The sequence below is a fragment of the Protopterus annectens genome, chromosome 6.part0 (genome assembly GCF_019279795.1).
Source record: "Protopterus annectens isolate FY-2018-M chromosome 6.part0, PAN1.0, whole genome shotgun sequence".
In the NCBI taxonomy this organism is placed as follows: Eukaryota; Metazoa; Chordata; order Ceratodontiformes; family Protopteridae; genus Protopterus; species Protopterus annectens.
The window spans coordinates 1,441,976,463-1,441,997,903 of record NC_056737.1 but is presented as its reverse complement, the minus strand read 5'-3'; the positions used below and the strand labels follow the sequence as shown (position 1 = coordinate 1,441,997,903).

Genomic DNA, 21,441 nt, shown 5'->3' with positions numbered 1-21,441 from the left:
AACTCAAGTCCCATCTGCTCTAAACTATTATCAAAGTCCACATCATTCACCATGAGTTTACTGGTCCTCACTATCTGTCCTTTCAATAGATTGCTGAAAAGGTGATTGGGGTGCATACTATTCTGATGCACATATGTAGGACAAAAGCAATCCTTCCTATACATTCTTGTCTAAAGATTCCCCTGTTGATCTTTAAATACCACCAAATCTAAGAAATCTAATTTCATAAAAGGTTTACTGCCATTCACAAATTCCAAGAAAGTGTTCCTGTGTTTCTGTCCATAACTGAAATAAGTCACCCACAAAATGACGATAGAATCTAATATATCTACTGTATGGTGAATTTAGAATATAGTCTATTTCCTATCCAACCATAACCAGGTTGGCACAGCTATTGGCACATGATGTGCCCATAGCTACGCCAGAAACCTGCCTATAGTAATTGCCTGTAAAAGTGAACACATTGAACTCCAATATCAAGGTCATTAGGGAACACAAAAACTCCACTTTACTAGGATCATAAAGTCCTTCCTTACGAAGGATCCCTTTTACCATCTCCACCCCTTCTTTATTAGGAATGGATGTAAATAATGAGGTAACATCCATAGTAATCGACAGCAATATAAATGTATCAATATCAGTATTCTCGCTAAAGAATGTGTACAAATGTTTAAAAAAAATGCTCTGAATCTCTTAAAACAGTAGAATATATTTCAACTACAGGATGAAGATGTTTTTCCACATATATGGAGATTGGCTCCATCACCCAGCCTGCCCCTGCTACAGTGACTCTAAATGGAGGTCTCAAGGGGTTCTTATGTATTTTAGTTAGGCCATTAAATGAAGGAACTAATGGTTTTAAAACTGAAAAATATTTAATCATACAACCATTTTCAAAAAGTACATTCAATATGCCCTGTTTCAGCTCTCCCATTTCATTTTATTGTTACAGATTATAATAAAGTATTTTCATATATTTTATATGCATTTTATATGTATATTATTGTTTGAAATATAGCTTAGAGTGTAGTCATGCTGCTTCTTGAATTTGATCACTATGTAGTTAACAGGGAAGTGATATGATGCTTAGCGATATAGCAATGCACATTAACAACACATTCTGGGTCATTATACATGGGCTTGGGTGGATGTGTCATCCAAGTTTCAGTTAAATGTACTGTTAATGGACATATAAAGCCCAAAGTTTTCCTCGTGTTATTGTTATTATGATGATGGTGTCCTTACATTTTGCTTAACTTCTTCAAGGACCATCCTCCCTAGCAAGTGTGGAGTCATCTATACATTGTAAGCCAAACATTTTTATTTCAGTACTGATGAGCATTTCACAGAAATATTCATTTATCTGTATGTGTGATGTGGGTGTCAGGGCTGTCTGTATATTGCTCTACCACCTGTAATAGTGGCACCAGTGTTAGATGTTCTTCATCTCACATTGCTGCAGTCATAACCTGTGGGTAGTCCGCTGTCCTCGGTCGGCCCGAATACCAAAGTGTTAGGCTGGCATCGGTCATGGTTGCTCAGATCTGACGTCAGTACGCCGTGGTATTAAAGCGCATGACCGACGCCATATCCCCAGTCTTTCTTGCTGCATGGTCCGAAGCAGAAGCAGCATTTGCAAGTGCCGTTCGGCGTCCTGAAATTTTCGTATTCTGAGTTTCAGACCGAAGACCAAGTTGGGCTAAGTACCCCGTTGGGGAATATTTTTGTCTTTTCTTGCCTCAGTTAAATCCGGATGTCAGAAAAAGTGAATAATTGTATTTCTTGTGGGAAACAGATACCTCATAGGGATTGCCACTCTCTCTGTATTCCTTGCTTGGGGCCTGAACACGATGTAGTCGGGTGTCGCTTTTGTGCTAGATTTAATAAGCGCACCATTAAACGCAGGTTAGATTGTGCTAGGCTTGTTTTCGGTAAGCGGTGTAACTACAATATGCCGTCGGATCCTCCGACGCCCGCTACCGCTAAGAACCGTAAGGAAAAATCGTTAAAGTCCAAGCAGGATGAGTCATCCGTTATGGACGCCAGTTCTTTAGAAACTACGGTGGAATCTGTGGATCCAGCCGAGGTTTCAGCTGAGTCTCAGGGGGAGCCTTTAATTTTGCAGGATGTGGCCTCTCAGGAGTCGGGTCAGGCTGAGGGGGCCTCTCAGGTCTCTGTAGTCCCTTCTTTGCATAAGGTGGTTAGGCCTTCTACTTCTGTTTCTAAGGTACCTTCCAAGGTCAGGCCTGGTTTGTCTTCCTCTGGCGTCAGCCCTAGTTCTGCAGGTTCTGTACCTAAAAAGCATATGCTGAAAATGGCAGAGGATTTGATTACCTTAATCAGGGGTTCCATGCCCCCTCCTGATAAGAGGCCTAGGGTGGAGCCAGAGGTGGAAGGATTGGAGCATTCCTCAGATTACTCGGAGTCTTCGGCTGAAGACATTCAGGATTTTCCTCCTTATTCTGATTCAGATGCAGAGGATTCTAGTCCTTCTGCTTCCCCTCCAGAGGATTTTTCTTTTTCTGAAACCCTGCATTCCATGAGGGAGCATTTTAAATGGGAAGGTCAGGATTTCTCAGATTCTCGAAAGAGACTTAGGGAATTTTGTTTTACCACAGCATAGGCCCTTGGCTATACCCCCTGTTTTGGATGTTGTTCAGGATGTTTTCTCTGAAGCTTCCCTTAATCCTGATTCTTTGCCTCCTGCCCCGGTCAAGCCAGACAGGTATTACAGAGTGCCAGAGGCTCATAAATATTTGTATAAGAGCCCAAGAGCTGACCCGGAAACTATTAGCCAGGGACCTAAGGGTGTCAGGGCTTCTGCTGTAAAGAATCCAGTTCCTATGGATAAAGATTCTAGAGCTTTGGATAGGTGGGGTAAAAAAGTGTATACCTCCTCCACTCTAGCAATGAGGGCTTTGAATTGCCAGTTTCATATGCTGAAGTACCAGAATTTTCTTCTAACTCAGTTAAAATCTAAGGTAGATGCTTTGGCAGAGGGCATAGAGTGTAAAGAATTGCAGGATTTAGTTCATGCCTCAGATCAGGTGGGAAAGCATTCTTTGCAGTGTGGTTTTGATGCTCTTCAGGCTTCTTCCAGGGTGGCTGCCACTGGATCAGTTATTCGTAGGCACGCCTGGCTTAAGGATCAGAACTTGTCAGAGCATGTTAAAGCTCGAATTTTGGATGCTCCCCTTCAATCTGAAGTTCTGTTTGGTTCTCCTGTGGAGTCAGTTTTGAAGAAAATGGAAGACAAAGCTAAGTCTATGCAGACAGTTAAGGATTTTTTACAGGTGCAGCCCCCTAAGTTTAGCAGAAATTGGCCTACTAAGGGATGGGCTTATCCTTCTTCTGATTTACAGTCTAGGGGCAGATCTAGACGTGGCAGGGGCAGAGTTCATGCTCAGGGTTCTTTCAGGCCTAGGACGTGGAGTTCCCCTGCACAATCTTCAGGTGAGGGCAGGGGTCAGCCTTTTCGTAAACAGACCCAATGACCTGTATCTCCAGCTGCCAGATCCCTCCTGTCTGGCAGCTCCTCTGGGAGGAAAGGTGGCACTTTTCAGGCAAAATTGGCTTTTAGTGACCCAGGACAAATGGGTGTTGGACATTATAGACCGAGGCTACAAGTTTTATTTTCACACCTTGCCTCCTTTCAAAGGCATGCCAGACGTTCCTCCTCAGCAAAAGTTGGAGGCTCACAAACAGATTTCTTTACTTTTAAAAATGGGAGCTATCCAGGGGGTCCCTCCGTCAGAAGTGGGCCTAGGATTTTATTCTCGCCTGTTTTTGGTACCAAAGAAAGGAAACACTTGGAGGCCAATTCTGGACTTGTCTATTCTCAACACATACCTGGACATTCCCAAATTCAAGATCTTAACTTTGCAACAGCTTCTGCCTCTGTTAGGCAAAGATCACTGGATGGTAACTCTGGATCTCAAAGAGGCTTATCTTCACATTCCTATCAGGCCCAGCTGCAGGAGGTTCCTGCGTTTTTGGGCTGGCACTTTTCATTATCAGTTCTCTGCATTGCCCTTTGGCTTATCTACTGTGCCCAGGGTGTTCACAAAAGTCCTGGCTCTGGTGATAGCCTTCTTAAGACTAAGGGGAAATACAAATTTATCCTTATTTGGATGATTGCCTGATTCTTGCTCAAGACAAAGTCAAGTTACTTCACCATCTTCAGTATGTTATGACAGTGTTAAGGTGCCTAGGGTATTCTGTGAACGAAACAAAGTCCAGTCTAGTACCCTCTCAGGACATGTGCTTTCTGGGTGTGAGACTGAACACAGCTTCTCAGATGGCGTTTTTGACCCCGGACAAACAAAGAAATCTTGCCCTTTACTTCCAGCAATTATCTCTATGGTCCAGGCTGACTGCAAGGACAGTCCTTCAGGCCTTGGGGTTCATGGCATCTTGTATTCTGGTGCTTCCCAATGCCAAACTGCATATGAGGAAGCTACAATGGTATCTCAAAAGCATATGGACTCAACACTGCCACGATTTGGACACTGTCATTCAGATAATACCTTGCATCCAAAAGGAATTCTTGTGGTGGGCTCAGGAATGTCACCTAAACAAGGGACTCTCTGTGACCCGACCAGAGGCGAGTCAGATCTTAACGACAGATGCCTCAGACATGGCTTGGGGGGCACACTTCAATGGGAAATGGGTTCAAGACACGTGGCCTCCCAGACTACAACATTTGCATATCACCATGAAGGAGATGTTAGCAGTCCAATTTGCCCTGATGGCCTTCAAGGATCTACTTCAACCAGGACAGGTGTTGATTCAAACAGACAACACAACAGTCATGTGGTACATCAACAAGCAAGGGGGAACCCATTCGTATCCTCTTTGCAGACAAGCTATGATTTTGTGGGAGACTGCTCTCAGTTTGCACCTCACTCTTCAGGCAAGGTTTCTGCCGGGAGCACAGAACTCCTTAGCAGATGTTTTGAGCAGACAGATGGTGGATCCCCACGAGTGGAAATTGGATCCTCATGTATTTCAACAGTTGATGGTGACTTGGGGAACTCCAGACATAGATCTGTTCGCTTCTCCACTAAATTTCCAACTGCCAAAGTTTTGCACAATGCTGTTTCACCCAAAAGCTTGGAAAGTGGATGCTCTATCATTCAGTTGGAACAACCTTCATGTCTATGCCTTTCCTCCTCTGCCTCTTCTTCCCAAGGTGCTCTTGAAGGTCAGACAGGACAAGCCTTGCATGATTCTAATAGCTCCAGATTGGCCACGTCAGCACTGGTACCCTCTACTGAGGAGTTTAGTACGGGAGCCTCCTTGGCCTTTGCCATCAGTTCCACACCTTTTGTCCCAGGCAAGCAATCATTTCCACAATGTCAGGATACAGTCCCTGCATCTGACAGCTTGGCATATTCTGTTTTAGACCCTGGGGGGGGTCGCAGCTTCCTCAACAAGTTTTGATTGTCATTTTGGAGGCCAGGCGGCCTAGTACCAGGAAAGTTTATGCTGATAAATGGAGGAGATTTTTTCTTTGGAGCAAAACAAAGAGCTTTGATGTCTCTGTGCCTAATTTGAGTGTTTCACTTCAGTATCTTACAGAATTATTAGACAAGGGTTTGTCTTTCTCCTCTGTAAAAGTTCATGCGGCAGCCATTTCTGCTCACTATAACTGTGACCCTCCTTTATTCTCTCACCCTTTGTTTAAGCAATTTCTTAGAGGGGCAAAAAACATAAGACCCCCACGTAGAGCTCCTACTCCTTCCTGGGATCTCAATTTTGTGTTGGAAAAGCTCACTTTACCTCCTTTTGAACCTGCAGCTACTACGGAGTTGAAGTTTTTGTCTTGGAAGACTGCTTTTTTGTTGGCCATTACGTCTGCTAGAAGGGTATCTGAATTACAGGCTCTAATGGCAGTTGAACCCTTCTTGATATTTCATAAGGATAGGGTCTCCCTGCGTACTAACCCTACTTTTATGCCTAAGGTTGTTTCTAATGTGGCATTAAACCAATCTATTCATTTGCCTACATTTTATGCTGATCCCCAAAATAAAGGGGAAAAAATTTTGCACTCTTTGGATATTCACAGGCAGTTGCGTTATTATTTGAGCAGAACCAAAGGGTTCAGGCAGTCTCAACAGTTGTTTATGTCTTTTGCTTTGGGTTCTCAGGGGAAACCTGTTTCAAAACAAACTATTTCTAAGTGGATTGGCCATTGTATTGCTTTTTGTTATTCTCATCATGGTAAGGAGGTTCCGGCTGGAATCAGACTTTATTCCACTAGGGCAACTGCCACTTCTACTGCTTTTTTAAGGGGAGTAGCTACTAAAGATATTTTGGAGGCAGCTACTTGGAGTTCAGTGCACACTTTTTCTAAACATTACCATCTCCCTCTTTATTCCAAATCTAGGGCTGGGTTTGCCACTGCAGTTTTACAGGGCATGTTAGCAGCTCCCAATGCTTTATGATTTTGCCAACCTCCCTTTACCTTTGCTTTGGGATTCTACCCACAGGTTATGACTGCAGCAATGTGAGATGAAGAACATAGTACAGTTTTGTACCTACCATAAATGTTGATGTTCGAAGATCCACATTGCTACAGTCCAATTTACCCTCCCTCCTTCCCCTCTGTAGTTTGGGGTGGTTGTGTGGTTTGTGTTGTAAATATTGTTTCTACATGGGTGATTGGGTGTTTTTCCATTTTTGGCTATGGCCTTTCTTTTTAAGGCCTTCTGACATTTGGGGCAAGAAAGACTGAGGATATGGCATCGGTCATGCGCTTTAGTACCACGGCGTACTGACGTCAGATCTGAGCGACCATGACCGACGCCAGCCTAACACTTTGGTATTCGGGCCGACCGAGGACAGCGGACTACCCACAGGTTATGACTGCAGCAATGTGGATCTTCGAACATCTACATTTATGGTAGGTACAAAACTGTACTTTTTTTAACACATATTGAACTGTAGTAGTTACCTATTCATTTCTTTCCTGTGTTTGTTTCTTATTATCAAAGGTGATCCTGACAGTGGAAGTGTAGGACTCTTACCAACTGATGTTAGTGTATCAGCAGACTCTGATGATGGTGGTGGCCAAGCACAGGCACAGTCAGGGGGGGGTGGTGCAGTGGTTGAATCTGATACTGAGGTTGACATTCAGCTATCCCCTGTAATTTCACTGGACACAGCCATTAGGCCTACACAAACCAATTCTAGTGAGCCCTCAGATACTGGACAAGTGAAAGGTGAGACACTTGATCCGGGTAGTGTTGTTACTCTGGCTTCAGTGCCTGTTGAATCTGGCCATAGCTAAAGTGTGCCATGCAGGAGGTTTATTTGGGTTGCTCAGAGGAGGCTTGCTGTCCATTCTCCACCTGATCCAGTTATGTCTTTTAGTGCCACTCGAAGTATGTTTAGGGCCATCATGGAGGTGCAGACATGTTCCAACTGGGCCTCATAGGAAATGCTTAGGGTTGTAGATGTGGCACAGGCTGACATGCATGACTGCCTCCACTGTGTTGCTCATTCAATGAATCAGATGAATGACACTTTGGAACAGGAGGGGCCTGTGATGGAATGTCCACTGGGAGCTGGATAGCAACCATATGGGCATAGGTAAGCCACATCATCTGATGTTAGCCGATGTGACTGTGTCTGATCATGCTCCTGTAGTGACACTAGTTTCAATGATCCATCAGAGGTTGAGGTGTCCACACACAGATGTTTCATGCCATGGGAGTCATAGTTCTGGAAGTACTTGTGAGGAGAACTCTTTCAACAGACATCAGTCACATTCAGGTAGTAGCAGTGCATCTAACTGTGGGCATGGAAGTGCCAGTGCAACTGCTGGCACAGCTAGTTTTTGGGGTCAGGGATGATGATGAACTGTCACCTCTACCATGCATTGTTCACACCTGTCCAACATACCAGGATGTTGAACTAATACAGTGCCTGGCTGTGTTCTTTCAGACACACACACACACACGTTTCATCTTGAGTGCCCATACACACACACATAGCAGTTAAATAGAACAGTCATAACACTTAAAGATCATTCTATCTTAGTGGTTATTTGATACTTTATCCAAATATCTGCCTGTTTTTCTTACTTACACACGCACACACACACACACACATACACACACACACACACACACACACACACACACACACACACACACACACACACACACACACACACACACACACACACACACACACACACACACACACACTCTCACTACCTTTTGTCTCAGCCAAGACCTCCTGCCCCTACCCAGACACACACACAATGACCTGTGCAAATGATAACTGTACCATATCCTTGTTTTCTATCTTTTGGATTCAGGGATACATCATTTTTTTTTGTCTAATGCTCACAGTGCATAGCTGACTTAGTGTTTAGTACATCTGCTTTTGTGATGAAAATGTTTGCTTTCTTACAGGTTTTGTAATGTGTACATCATTGCCAAATTGTTAGACTAGCAATGCTGGACCAAGTTATAAATAAAAGTGTGACAAAAACCCAACAGTTGGTAAAGATTTTAAACAATGTGGTCTTACAAACATAGACAGTTGATGGAATAACAGGTTTTGCATTACTAATTTTATGTTTGTTCTGAGAGATATGAAGTCTGAAACTGAAATGTGTGTCATTATTTTCTAACTTCACTCTTTAATGATTTTCCATTACAAAAATATGAGGCCAAAATGTGGAAATTCATTTAAAATCTGTACATTTTAGATGTAAGGCCTATTAACTGATAGAGGATACATGTATTCACTTAAGTCAGGGCTGTCACATCTTGATGTAATTGCTGTAAAAATCACCCACGTTATACTTACATTACCAAGAAACAGCATGCAAGGACATGCCATTTATTTGTATTCTTAGGCATTTATTTTTCCTTTCCAGGTTTAGCACTTTCCTTGGAAATCTGCCAGTTGCAAGAATTTTAGTTCAGGGCTGACTCTCTTTGTTGCTAGCAGTACACAGCCATTACACTGGTAAGTATAGGTTGTGAGTGTTGCCTGACATCAGTGTTATTGTATGTATGTGCATAGAATGAAGGGTTTAGCCCCATAGATGGTGAGCGTGTGTGCTATCCATTGCCTCTTGGCCAGTGCAAAGCCATGTTGTGCATGCCTACATCTGCCTACACCCACAGGGGCTGCTGCTTCCCCCTCAGACTCCTAAGATGCATGTTGGCTGCAGTGACTGGTGGTGGAATGTATGGCCCTTCCCCTTGCAGTTCCTACTGAAGCTGTTTTCTAATGATAATGTTGTGAAGCTTGGCACAGATGGTGAACATTTCAGCAATTGTACGGGGATTGTACTGCAGGGTTCCCTCAGATGTATCTAGGCACTGGGACCACAACTTTAGTAGCCCAAACACATGCACTATGATATTTCTTGTCTGAGTGTGTGCCTCATTATAGTGTTCTTCAGTAGCTGTACCTGCATTTCGGCTCCAGTGCATAACCTGCATGCCCAAGTAAATAACCCCATGGGATAACTCCCCTAGTAATCATCTCATACAGTTGAGAGTTGTGGCAGATATGTGAGTCATGGTAACTGCTTGGGTTGCCAGCAATTAATAGAGGGATAGCCTTTTCTATTTATGTACACCCTTCCATGTTCCCCGGGTGGTGCTTTGATTTCTACATGTGTACAGTCTATGGCACCCAGGACTTCAGGGTAGTGTGTAGAACTTCAGGGTATGTGTGCTACAGGGTAGAACTCCTTAATAAGTTCTGGCACTGTCCTCAGCTGTACAGGGAATAAATATGTACTCACTGGTATGCTGCAGCATAGCATTCTGGAATTGATGGAGGATCCTGGATGATGATGGCTGTGACACCCTCAGCATGTTACCCGTTGGTCTCTGGAAGGTTCCTGTACCTAAAATTCTAAGTGCTACACATACCTTAGTCTCCACTGGGACTGGTTCTCTTTGGTTTGCTCCTTCTCTCAGTGGAGGATGACAGAGGTTACAGAATTCCTGTAGTGTGTTTCTATCAACCCTGTAGTGCTTTATAATTTTGACCTCATGCAGATTATGAAAAGTTAAACGTAGTCTAAAAACCCTTTTCCTTCTTGGCCACGGTCTATTAGCAGCAGCATAAACGTGGGCCTGCTGCACATACACATAAATAAGAGCAACAGCAGCCCTAACATTCTTTCTGTGTAATCTGGTTTCCATGGATGCATTCCAATAACGTTTGGAATTCACAGGGAAAATCAGCACCGAGTCCACACTGTTGCTTTAAAGCTTGTTGAAAAGCTCCTCCATCTTGGATTGGTTGATTAGCATATACTTCATCTACTTATGCTGTAATTAATATGTCACAATGTTTACTATGTTTTCATGGCTCTACACTGTGTGTATACCTGCTTATTGAATACAAAATGGTGCGCTATCTTGTGCACTTCACACCGCAACATGCACATGGTTTTAGTGGCCTGTGTAGGATTTATTGAATCTGTACCTTGATTTTTGAGAAAACCATCAGGATACTCAAACCACTCCAAGCAGCAAAAAGCTGATGTATTATTTTAAAAATGAGTAGGATCAACGGTGTGCATGAATCACTGAATTAAAGTTCAAAAAAGTAAAGTGAAACAACCTTTCACTTTGAAAAAAGTGGCATTTGAGTTTAACAATGAAATGTTGAAAAATACAATGCTTATCTAATAATGCATTTCCATGAACTACTAAAATACTTGTGTGTAAAAACATGTACTTGAAGTATACTGCAGTGCAAATAAAGTAAGAATCTTTATAAATTAGGGACAGTAATATATAACAGTACAACTCAAACAAATTGGTAACTTAGCCATTGTATCTGTTAAGAGAATGTGGATTATGTGGCACAAACTGAAATATATTGTGACAAATCTGGTAGTGTGCAAGTGATGTTTTCTCAGTATTTCAGCCATTCTGAAACCAAATACTAGAGAACCAACAATTCATCTTCAGCTTATATATGTAAATGAAACGTGTTGAAACTGTACAGTATTAGAAACATTGATGTGTAACAAACATATTGAGCTGAGCTCATGGCCGGCCTTAGGCATAGGCCAACTAGGCGGCCGCCTAGGGCGCCAGTCTAGCAGGGGCACTTTTCCAGTATTTATTTGGTGTAGGTAGACCAGAATGGGGGCACCAGGTAATGAGTTGGGGGGTGCCGTGGAGCCCTTTTGCCTAGGGTACCAGTTGACCTAGGGCCGCTCCTGGCTGAGCTTCATAAAGCACTGCCTCGCTGCTGTTCACAAAGTCGGTCAGCTTATGGGATAGCTGCTTGGGTTAAATAATTATATCCCTGATGATTCAAGATACTATTAAATCCTTCTGGTAAATAACATTTTAGAAATTGTAACTTCTATGCCAGAAGAGTTAACTCAGAATGAAAGTTTGACTACCTCAGTGGTTTCTTTCTTTAAGGATGACAGGACAAACTTAGTAAGACAGAAAAAATATTTTGAATAAAAATGCATCGAAAGATTAGTTTTGCACACACACACACACACACACACACACACACACACACACACACACACACACACACACACACACACACACACACACACATGCACAGACATGCACATGCACACACAGATGCATCTGTCTTTCTATCTATCTAGCTAGCTATCTATTTTTATTGAGAGAGAGACAGAGAGAAATAGATATGGTTAACAATCAGTTTGTTGAAATTGCCTGGGTATGTATTGTAACTCCACAAATGAACAGATAAAGACAAATGCCATGGTCACCAGTCAATTTGTTGAAATTGCTTTTATTGACTCACTTTACTGATGTGCATGTTTTATTGAAAGACTATGATGTTGAATGCCAGAATTTCTATGCTCAGAGCATTACCATTTTGTAGGTTATGTGAGTTTTGTTTGCATGTGGGTAAGTGGGGTTTGTTTACTAATGCTTAAACTTTCAGATATAGTGAACATTTTTGCATTAGGGGTAGGATTGCGTGTGAGTGTTTGCTAGACAGAGTTAGAGTAATGGCAAAGCTAGGAGATTGATTGAGGGTTTTGTGGATGTGGTTATGTGAGGTGTGTGCTTGTGTTTGCCTTGTGCTGTGGTACTGCTGTGAGAAGTTTTTTCATAAGGGAATAGGTAGAATGGGGCTAATGGCAATGACAGGGTTAATATTAGGGTTAGAGTTATCAAACACATAGTAAAATGGAAAGGGGGGGGGGTCAGTCATGCAAATCCTGACCCTTTCTCTAAGCATATTACTACTAAGACAACATTTGATCTCGATTTTGTTGCTGGTGTTTACTGATATAGGACTTTTTTAGTGGGGGGGGTATTCAATTTTTATGATTTACTCTTATGGTCATTTATTGTTTTGTGATTCTCTCTTTCATGTTCTACAGTTCTAGTATTTCAGGTTCTATCTTTTGTATATTCATTGATTATATAATCATGTGAATTTCTCTATCTATCTATATATGTGTTATATATATATGTAAATATATATGGGATCCGTACAAATCCCCGAACGGCAACAGCACCGAAACAGATTCGGCCGGGCATACTTGCGCAAAAGTACTTTTCACCAAAGAAGCATTTTTGCCTAAGTATGCCTGTTGCGGAGGTCGTACTACGATGTGGAAAAGGGAACATTTCCTTTTCCCCACTGTAATGCGACCTCGGAGTGAGAATATTAAAGTAGGGGGGTACAGCCCCCCACATAGGGGGTGCAGGGGGTTTGTCCCCCCTGCAAAAACATAAATTTAATGTTTTTTTTTAACACATTTTAACGAAAGTGCTTGTTCGGTGAAAGCACGTTCATTAAAGTGTGTTCGGTGATTGTGGATTCGGACTATTGAACTTTCGTTCAATAGTCCTAGATCCTTATATATATATATATATATATATATATATATATATATATATATATATATATATATATACACACACACACACACATATGGGTACCTGTCTAAAGAGCTAATGCTCAGAAAAGTGAACTTTAGAACATCTAACCTACATTGCCAAGAAAACAGGAAGCTTGAGCACTACACCAGGATACCAGGCTCATAAAATTTGTTTTTTTGCAGGAGAGAAAGCAACCCTGCATACCCTATTGCCTGCTAATTATATATACAAATTCCAAGATCACACTACAGTACGGAAAGAGGCAAAACCCCACTATGCCTTGATCTCACAGAATAATGACCCATACCATTCAAGTTTCTGGGTTTTTTGCAATGTGGGTTTGATGATCCCAGGTTCGCTCTTTTGAGTGTTCAGTCTTTAGTCAGGGCCCATGTATGAGTGGAACCTTTTTGTGATGAGTCATTCTGATGACGTCTGAAAGAGCTGGTGCAGCTGCGCAAAATGTATCAGCTTTGTCACTACAAGGTTGCACAAGAGTAGGGATCAGCGAACATGCCCTTTCCTCACTGTAGCACAATCTCAGAGTTGGTACACATAATTATCAGGGGGTATGGAGGATGAAAGGGTGCAAGATTGTGCTTCGATTCTTTGTGGATCAATCTTTATTGTGTTTGACTTTTAGGTGTACCAGTTTATATTAGAAAATAAATTTTAAGAAATCCCACCCTTGATGAAAATACAATCTGATTTTTAACTTTAGCCACATCTTAGAAGAGAGGCACCCATCATGGGAGTAAGGGAAGGAGGAGTAGAGCATGCTGCATACACTTCTGATACTCTCAGGGCAGGACCTGCAGAGGACATCAGTGACCATTGCTTGCCAATAGACGTTTGGCTCATCAAACAATTGTTAACTGTCATTCTTTACAGCAAGACTGCAGAGGTATGGCCTTGCAAGGATTGGGCATTGTAGAATTATGCTATTTCCTGCCATCAGTGGTTCAGATTACTCCATTCCAGTGCTCTCATTGTGGCATTAGGTGTCACAACACTCTTGGGTCATCTGTTATTTCCCTGTAATGCCCACCCTGATATGTGAACTTTTGGGGAAGCTAGCAATTTTAGCTAAGTTGTCATACTGCACAGTGCAATATTTATTTGGGTGTGGTCAGTGCTTGTCATAACAAGAAACAAGATTGGCATAATCTCTAATAATTAATCGTCCATTTACATGTATAATAAGTATCAGGTGTACAGAATTCTAGGCACATCACCACTGTCCCTCATGTATATGAGGACAACAGTGCAGATTTATGCTTTGTAATCCCTATGTGCTGTCATATTATTCAGGTTTGCAGTGTTATCACTATAAACTGAATTTAAACAGCCTGAAATACAGTCTTGTCACAAAAAAGTGTGTGCACCCTTACAGCCACAAAGTGAAATAAGCAGCGGTGGAACTTGCAATGCCCTTGCACTACATTTCTTTTGTAGCTTGGGTAATTAGTGCACAGCCATGATGATTTCTGAAAAAAAGATCTCAATATACCAGTGGTACAACTGGAGAGAGAGTACAAATCAAAAGGACACCCACATAAAGGTTACAAGTAGAAGAAGGATGATGTAGTCCTATGTACAGTTCAATTTCTGTCCTCTGGACATGCAGTAAGCCTGCTAGGAACTGTTGTTGTTATGCAGAAAGTAGCTAACAGATCATGCAATATGCCCGTGCAAGATCATAAAATGAAGTTTGAATTAATGACACTAGTGCTTGAGTTAAAGGTGAAACAGACAAGAGATTGAAATGGTATAAATCTGTAGAGGAGGAAAGAAAGAGATAGCACAAAGCCATAGAAAAAGAAAGGAATTGACAACATGAAATTGAGATGGGGAAAAGGAAAGCATGTCAAGATGAGAGGAAACATTTGAAGAAAGGGTAAAATGCCAAACCTAGATGACAAGGTCAGCACTATTTTTGTCCTCAATATAAGGAGAGGGATGACTGATAACATTATACAAGAGAGTATGTATTCACAGCCAAACTAACCAGGGGCAATGGATGAAGTCTATAACATCAGCACACACACGTACAACTATGTATGACTTTCGCGAGATGTCAGATTCTGACTCTATTGTCTGTTGCAAAGTGAATTGAGTTCTCTTCAAGTTTTAATCTCATACCCGACCTTTGCAGGAGAAGCATTTTAGAGACAAGACAAGAAAAACAGAAGGTGGTGGTTTTTTTTTTTTTTTTTTTTGTTCTAATTGCAGAAATAATTATTTTCTTAAGTTGTGTTTTATAACATTCTATTTAAACATTACACTTCCTGTCACCCATCCATTTCTTTAAAATGATCCCATCCTAAACTCAAAACTCCCTGTCCATTTGACAGTGAAGCAGAGTTCATGCCCTGATCCTCTGTTCTTCCTCCAGGGTGTACACAACCAATATTTTCAGCTGTTCCTTATTATATTCCTTCACCCACAGCTGTCACACTGTCCATTGGAGTTGCCAGCCTTCGCAAAATCACTATCAGGTATATGACCCATTATCATTAAGCTGCCTATAATGTAAAACAGCATTTCTGGTATGGGGATATTAGTGCTCTGCGTAATGAACAAGCATCATCTGTTTTTGGTACTCTAAGCAGTTACCAAGCAGGCCAACATTCCACTGGCCTCTAACACAGTCCATTCACGCTGCACTACTTGACCTAGTCCTGAGAGGTTCATCATGTCTACTCTCTTCATCCAGTCAAGTCATTCTGAGCTGTACTCAATAAAATACAGTCTATTTATTTTGTATAAATTCATAACAGGCATGATATGTCCACCAAACTAAAGTTATCATCTTATCAAACTAAAGTTTTATAAGACCATCCTTCAGTGGTTTTAAATATTGCAACATTTCCTATCATTGTAAGGTAGATTCATCCTGCTCTCCAGTTCTTTATTTATATAAATTGCAAGTATCATAAACAGTGCAAACACAGTTAAGATCCCTGGTATATTACTGTTTGTTGACTTTTCACTGCAGAATTTACCCATAATCAATACCCTCAGTTTCCTGTATGCAACTAACCAACTCATGTACCAATCCTGGGCCCACATACCGCTGTATGACACTGTACGTAGAAACTTAAATGAAGTCAGCATTGTATTACAGTCTCTAACATTTGCAGGTTTAATATAGATGTGATTAACCCATACAACCACACCAAATAAGATTCACAAAACATTTAGTTTTAAGCTCACTGTACAACCTGTCAATCTGCCCACCACTATCCATTAATTTAACCAGTCAGTTCAACAATGGTTTTGTCCCATCATTTTTCCATAGGAAGAAGCAAGACTAACTGTAATATCACTGTGTCTGTTTGTCTAGTGTGCCCACCTTCTTGTCCTACAACACCAAGGAAGAATCCAAAAAAAAAAGAAAGACCATGCCGCCATAACAGAGACCACCCTTCTTCATCTGATATTTTTTAAGAGAATCATGTGGAAACCTTTTGAGTCTTGTCTTTTGTAACCCCTTGGTGTTTTTATCAGTTTCCCAGATTCTCTCTACTCAATATACACTACTCATTCCTAATACTGCCATTCAGTATTCATTATTATAATTTGTTAGACATTTATTCTGTATTCTTGATGTCACCTTATGGCATCGTCATTGAACACATCATCATACTGTTCATGGACATTTTTTGTAAAATCAATGTCAGGCTCTGTACTGACCTGATGGACATGAGGGCTCAGTGTGACAAGTCCTAGACGTACACATGCTCGAAACCCCAGCAGTGGCACAACATCACGATCCACAAGGAAGAACGGTAGTAAGTGTTGTTGTCCATCCAGTGACAGAGAAAGTGTAGCAGACCTGGCTGTTTCGATCTTGCTGCCTCGTAGGCCACTAGTTTATTGTTTTATTGCATGTCAAAATCTGTCCCTCATACAGCTGGAGAAAAGTGCTTTTTGCCATCACATTACATTTTGCCCCGTGTCGATTTTCATTTTAATAGGCTTATCTCGTACATACAGGGTGACAAATCCTTCATCCTGGTACTCCACTTGGGTATTTACATTGTCCACAACTGCAATGGGCTCGACACCATCTACATAGAACGTGTCATCAGTGCTGATGTCCGGCTGCTCCAGTTCTAGCTGATGCACGGGTTGTTTGTTACGGTATTCTTTAACAAAACTTTTCCTTTTAGGATGTTCATGTTGAGGCTTGGATCTGCAACATTTTTTGTAGTGGTTCCATTTTTGACATTTGTGGCATTGCTGGCCAAACGCAGGACATTTGTCTCGCTGTGCAGCGTGGCTGCCTCCACAATTGTTGCAGTTCCTGATGAGTTTTACATCCTGCCCACTTACAGGCTTATAATTTGTCCTGGGACGCCATCTGGTGGAGCCTGGCTGCAGTGTATCCACCGTTGCGGCCGGCTGTTTGGCAAGAGCCCTAGTATTCTCCTCAGTCATTTCATAAACACGACAGATAGAAATGGCTTTGGATAGGGTCAAGTCACTGTATTCTTGATGTCACCTTATGGCCTGATTATTTTATTTTCATACTATTTTGCATACTTGAAATTGCTTCTTACCTTCTGCTTGCATGATTTGACTGGAACACTTCAACCTCTGTTTTACAAATCCACCATGGCTTTGCCAGTCATAATGAATCATAGTCCTTAATGTATAGTTTATGACTAATTCATGACTGGATGTGGGTATCACAGGATTTACCCATGGTTGGTGTGGCTTTATCAAAAGGGTGAAGTCCAAGTAATTAAATAAAGCCCACTGTGGTTAAATCCTGTGATACTGACACACATAAGTGGATACATATTATTATTATTATTATTATTATTATTATTATAGTGACAATATTTAATAAAAAAATTGCTTATCTATTTTAAATAACCTCTTTGTCTGATGGTAGTTTGGTGTTCTATCACCTCTTCTGTTGCATACTGACATACTGTGCAGGCGTATGGCACTTATGTCCACTCAGCTACACAGTGTATCAGCGCAGTATAACAGAGGTGATACAGAAGATAGCATCTAGTTGCCAGACTGTCTCTCTCTCTCTCTCTCACTCTCTCTCTCTTTCTTTTTGTCATACTGGAGGTACAAATGACAGAATCGGTATTTAAAAATTTAATAGAAAAACAGGTTTTGGCATCGATATGCATTCCCTGAAAAAAAGGAATTATTACTCTGTATGGCATAATTGAGTGACACAAATCCACATTGATGTACCAGAAAAATACAAATTTTACAAGGACCAGGTTAAACATATGAAAAAAAGTAAGTATGTTCTACAAAACTGTGGAATGATTAATCGCACTATAATCTATTCTGTCTTCAGTGACAATACCTGTCAAGTATCCAGAGTTTTGGAGAACATCCCTGATTTTTCTCTAACTTAGCCTTGTCCCTCATAAAATATGTTATGAATCATGCTAGGAAGTACATTCAAATTAAAAAAGTCTGCCAGCTAAACAATACTTCAGCAGATGGATGTCTTTGTATTACTATGTGCTCAGTTTACAATAGCATATCATGTGACACCCCAAACCCTTGTAAAAATAGCAAAAAAGGGGATTCATTATGGCAATGACATTGACTGGGCTGTCCTATCAGCATGCACATTTTTGAATACCAATGACTGTTTATTGTATAAGTTATTTCATATATCACATAGCAGGTCTCCCATATATTCCACATATCAAAATCTACCAATCTGTTTATATATCTGTTTGTCTGTGCGTGCGCATATTTGTATGTATAGGCACTTGTACGAGTTTGAATATATTTATGTGTAATTATTTAAATGTTCATCATACCTTTAAACCTCTTAGTACAAGAAATCTGGACAAAGCCAAAAATAATGGGGAAACAAAGGCCCAAAATAAGGACTGATTTTAATTATTGGGCTTATAAGCTTAGAAAGCTGTTAAAATAACAGGTTTCACATTAACGTTCATTTTTGAAGTATATTAAGTCTGAAAATTAAACATCTGCCATTATTTAGTAACTTGTATGCTCAATGATTTGCCAGAAAAACACACATTTTACAAGGAACAGACCAAATATATGAGGAAAAAATCTGGACATCCTAGGAAAACCTGGACTGCTGAGAGGCACGGTGTTCATTCATGCCTACTGATTCTTTCCCACACACTTCTTTATTGTTTTCTCTGCCTCTTCCTTTCAGTCTTGATCTCTCTCTTTATATATCTATACCTGTCAATATATTTATATCTATACAGACTTGCTCTGCAAATAATGACTATCTAACCAAGGTCAATTAGGGAACATGGGTATTATATGACTAGGCTAGTAAAGGCCCTAGGGACATTAGCCTAGTAACTCCCTATGAACCTACATCCATATCTATATCTATATATATATATATATATATATATATTTATATTTATACCTATCTTTCTATATATGATAAATACACACATACATTATCTGTCCATGACTACAAATAATGTTCCACCTATTTATAAAATTTTAAATATTCACATATTTATCACTTACTGCACTTTCCTGGATTGCGTTCCTGTTCCACAGAATACAGAATTATCTTCGCTGTTGACTTTACAAGAAGACCATGAGTCTGGTTTCCATGTATACTGACTACATTCACTGTAACAAGGGACTGCCTCATAAACCTACAAAAATGAAGATGTTATTCAAAAGTGTGATCGTTATCACCATGAAATCTGTTATTACTGTAAACATTTTTATTCATTTTGTATATTTACAACACAAATCTACATCCTGCTATTCAAGTAATTCATATAAAAGAGTTCTCGATAGGAATTATAGTGAGATTTTTGAACTGTAATTACACGTATATATTTGCATATTGCATGCTGCAAGAAAGTATATGCAACATTTGATTTTGCTTTACGAAAATATATTTTTAGTTTTTTCCCCATGGAGCAGATGAAAATGACTTAATTTAAATGACAGCTTTTGCAAGGAACTCTTCAATTTCTCATTCTAACAGGTTATTCTGATTATTATTTGCAAGAACCACAAAACATACCAAATTAGTGGCATAATTTAACATGCTGAACAGCATGTCTACATCCATCCACGGTTCATTTTTCCCATTTTTCTGCATTGGGTTGGGGTGCCACTTCAACACTGACAATGATCTAGATCCACAGTTTACACCACCGGGGATAACCCTGCTATGGAAGTTATTCCACACCACACAGTTGCGCATACACCTATGACTAGTTTAGAATGTCCAATTCACCTACTGCATGTCTTTGAAATGCTGGAGGAAACTGAAGCAACCGGAGGAAACTCACATGAACACAGAGAATTATGCTGCCCTGTCATGCTTTAAATAACAAAGAACCAGGTTACCCAGTCGAAGAATTACATTTAGTAAGCAACAGTCAGAAAGGTTAGCTTGGTTAAGAATATTATGCCAGGTAACATGGTTATGTGAAATGGGCTGCAAGAACGTCACTAAAAAGAAATAGTTCTAATTCTAAGATGCTAGATGTACAAAATAAAAGCTTTGCTGTGGAATGTGTCAGTACCTGACTTTCAGTAGTATTTATGACTATGATGTCATAGGGGTGGTATGTGATAAAAAGCTGTATAGCACAGCCCCACACAATTCATAAGTAAGATATGAACCTATGAACCTATGAGGCTACAGACGTGTATACCTGGAGTAGTCCATGTATGCAGCAGTTATGCCATTGAAGATCAGCAGTACAATCTTTGATTCACAAAATCCTGAATAATTGTGTACTGTGGAGCAGCAGAAGAAATTTCCAGTGGTAATAGTGCAGATAACTTGTAATGTCAGAAGTGGCTTAGCACCTGATGGCCAAGGAATGGTGATGTACTGACCAGCATAATATAGCTGATCAACATCACTATTAAATAAAATGATACTTCCAATAACACATATTTTAACAAAGGGATAGAAGGACACATCCAGTTGAGTGGTACTGGTCCAAACAAGTACTTTGTCACAGCCACACATACATCCCACCTTGGCCATGCAAACAGAGTTTCAGCAGGTGAGAAATAATTTGTCCAAAAACAATATACTCTGCCTTAGCGGTTTGCATTAAACTCTATCTATACATGTATTTATTAGTGTGTTTGTATACATCGGTCATGCCTGACACCTTCCAGTTCTCCCCTTATACTGCACAGAGAGGAGGGGTGGTATCCTCACACTGTTGACCATATTCATAGGTTTATTTCTACATGCTAGGCTGTTTATCCAGAGACCATTAATAGTCTAGACACAATACCCTAAATTAAAGGTACTCATTGTCATAACTAATTGATGGACTGAGGAGCCAGACCTGAGCTGCATTTACAACTGCTCATCCATTTGTCCAGGTTACTCATAAAAGTAAGGAAGTTACTTTGTTTTACATCCAAAAGACATCTATTTCATAAAAGAGAGATTCTCTGTAATATATATCCATCTTGTCAGCTGGTACTATTTATGTTTTGATGAAAGGAGTTGTGGGTGTTATTACTTTCGCAGATGTGTAGGAGGTTTTATAATACTTGATCCTTTAGTGATTTGTAGGGTAGA

The 21,441-nt window shown here is 40.5% G+C and overlaps 1 protein-coding gene across 1 annotated transcript in view; it reads right to left on the bottom strand.

Moving 5' to 3' along the window:
* The window catches only part of THSD7B (thrombospondin type 1 domain containing 7B), a 6,482,604-nt gene that overhangs the window by 754,495 nt on the left and 5,706,668 nt on the right, over window positions 1–21,441 (bottom strand). Inside the window, exon 18 of the mRNA XM_044074964.1 lies at window positions 19,395–19,528. Coding sequence (XP_043930899.1) covers window positions 19,395–19,528 — 134 coding nt within the window. The remainder of the gene's footprint in view (window positions 1–19,394; window positions 19,529–21,441) is intronic.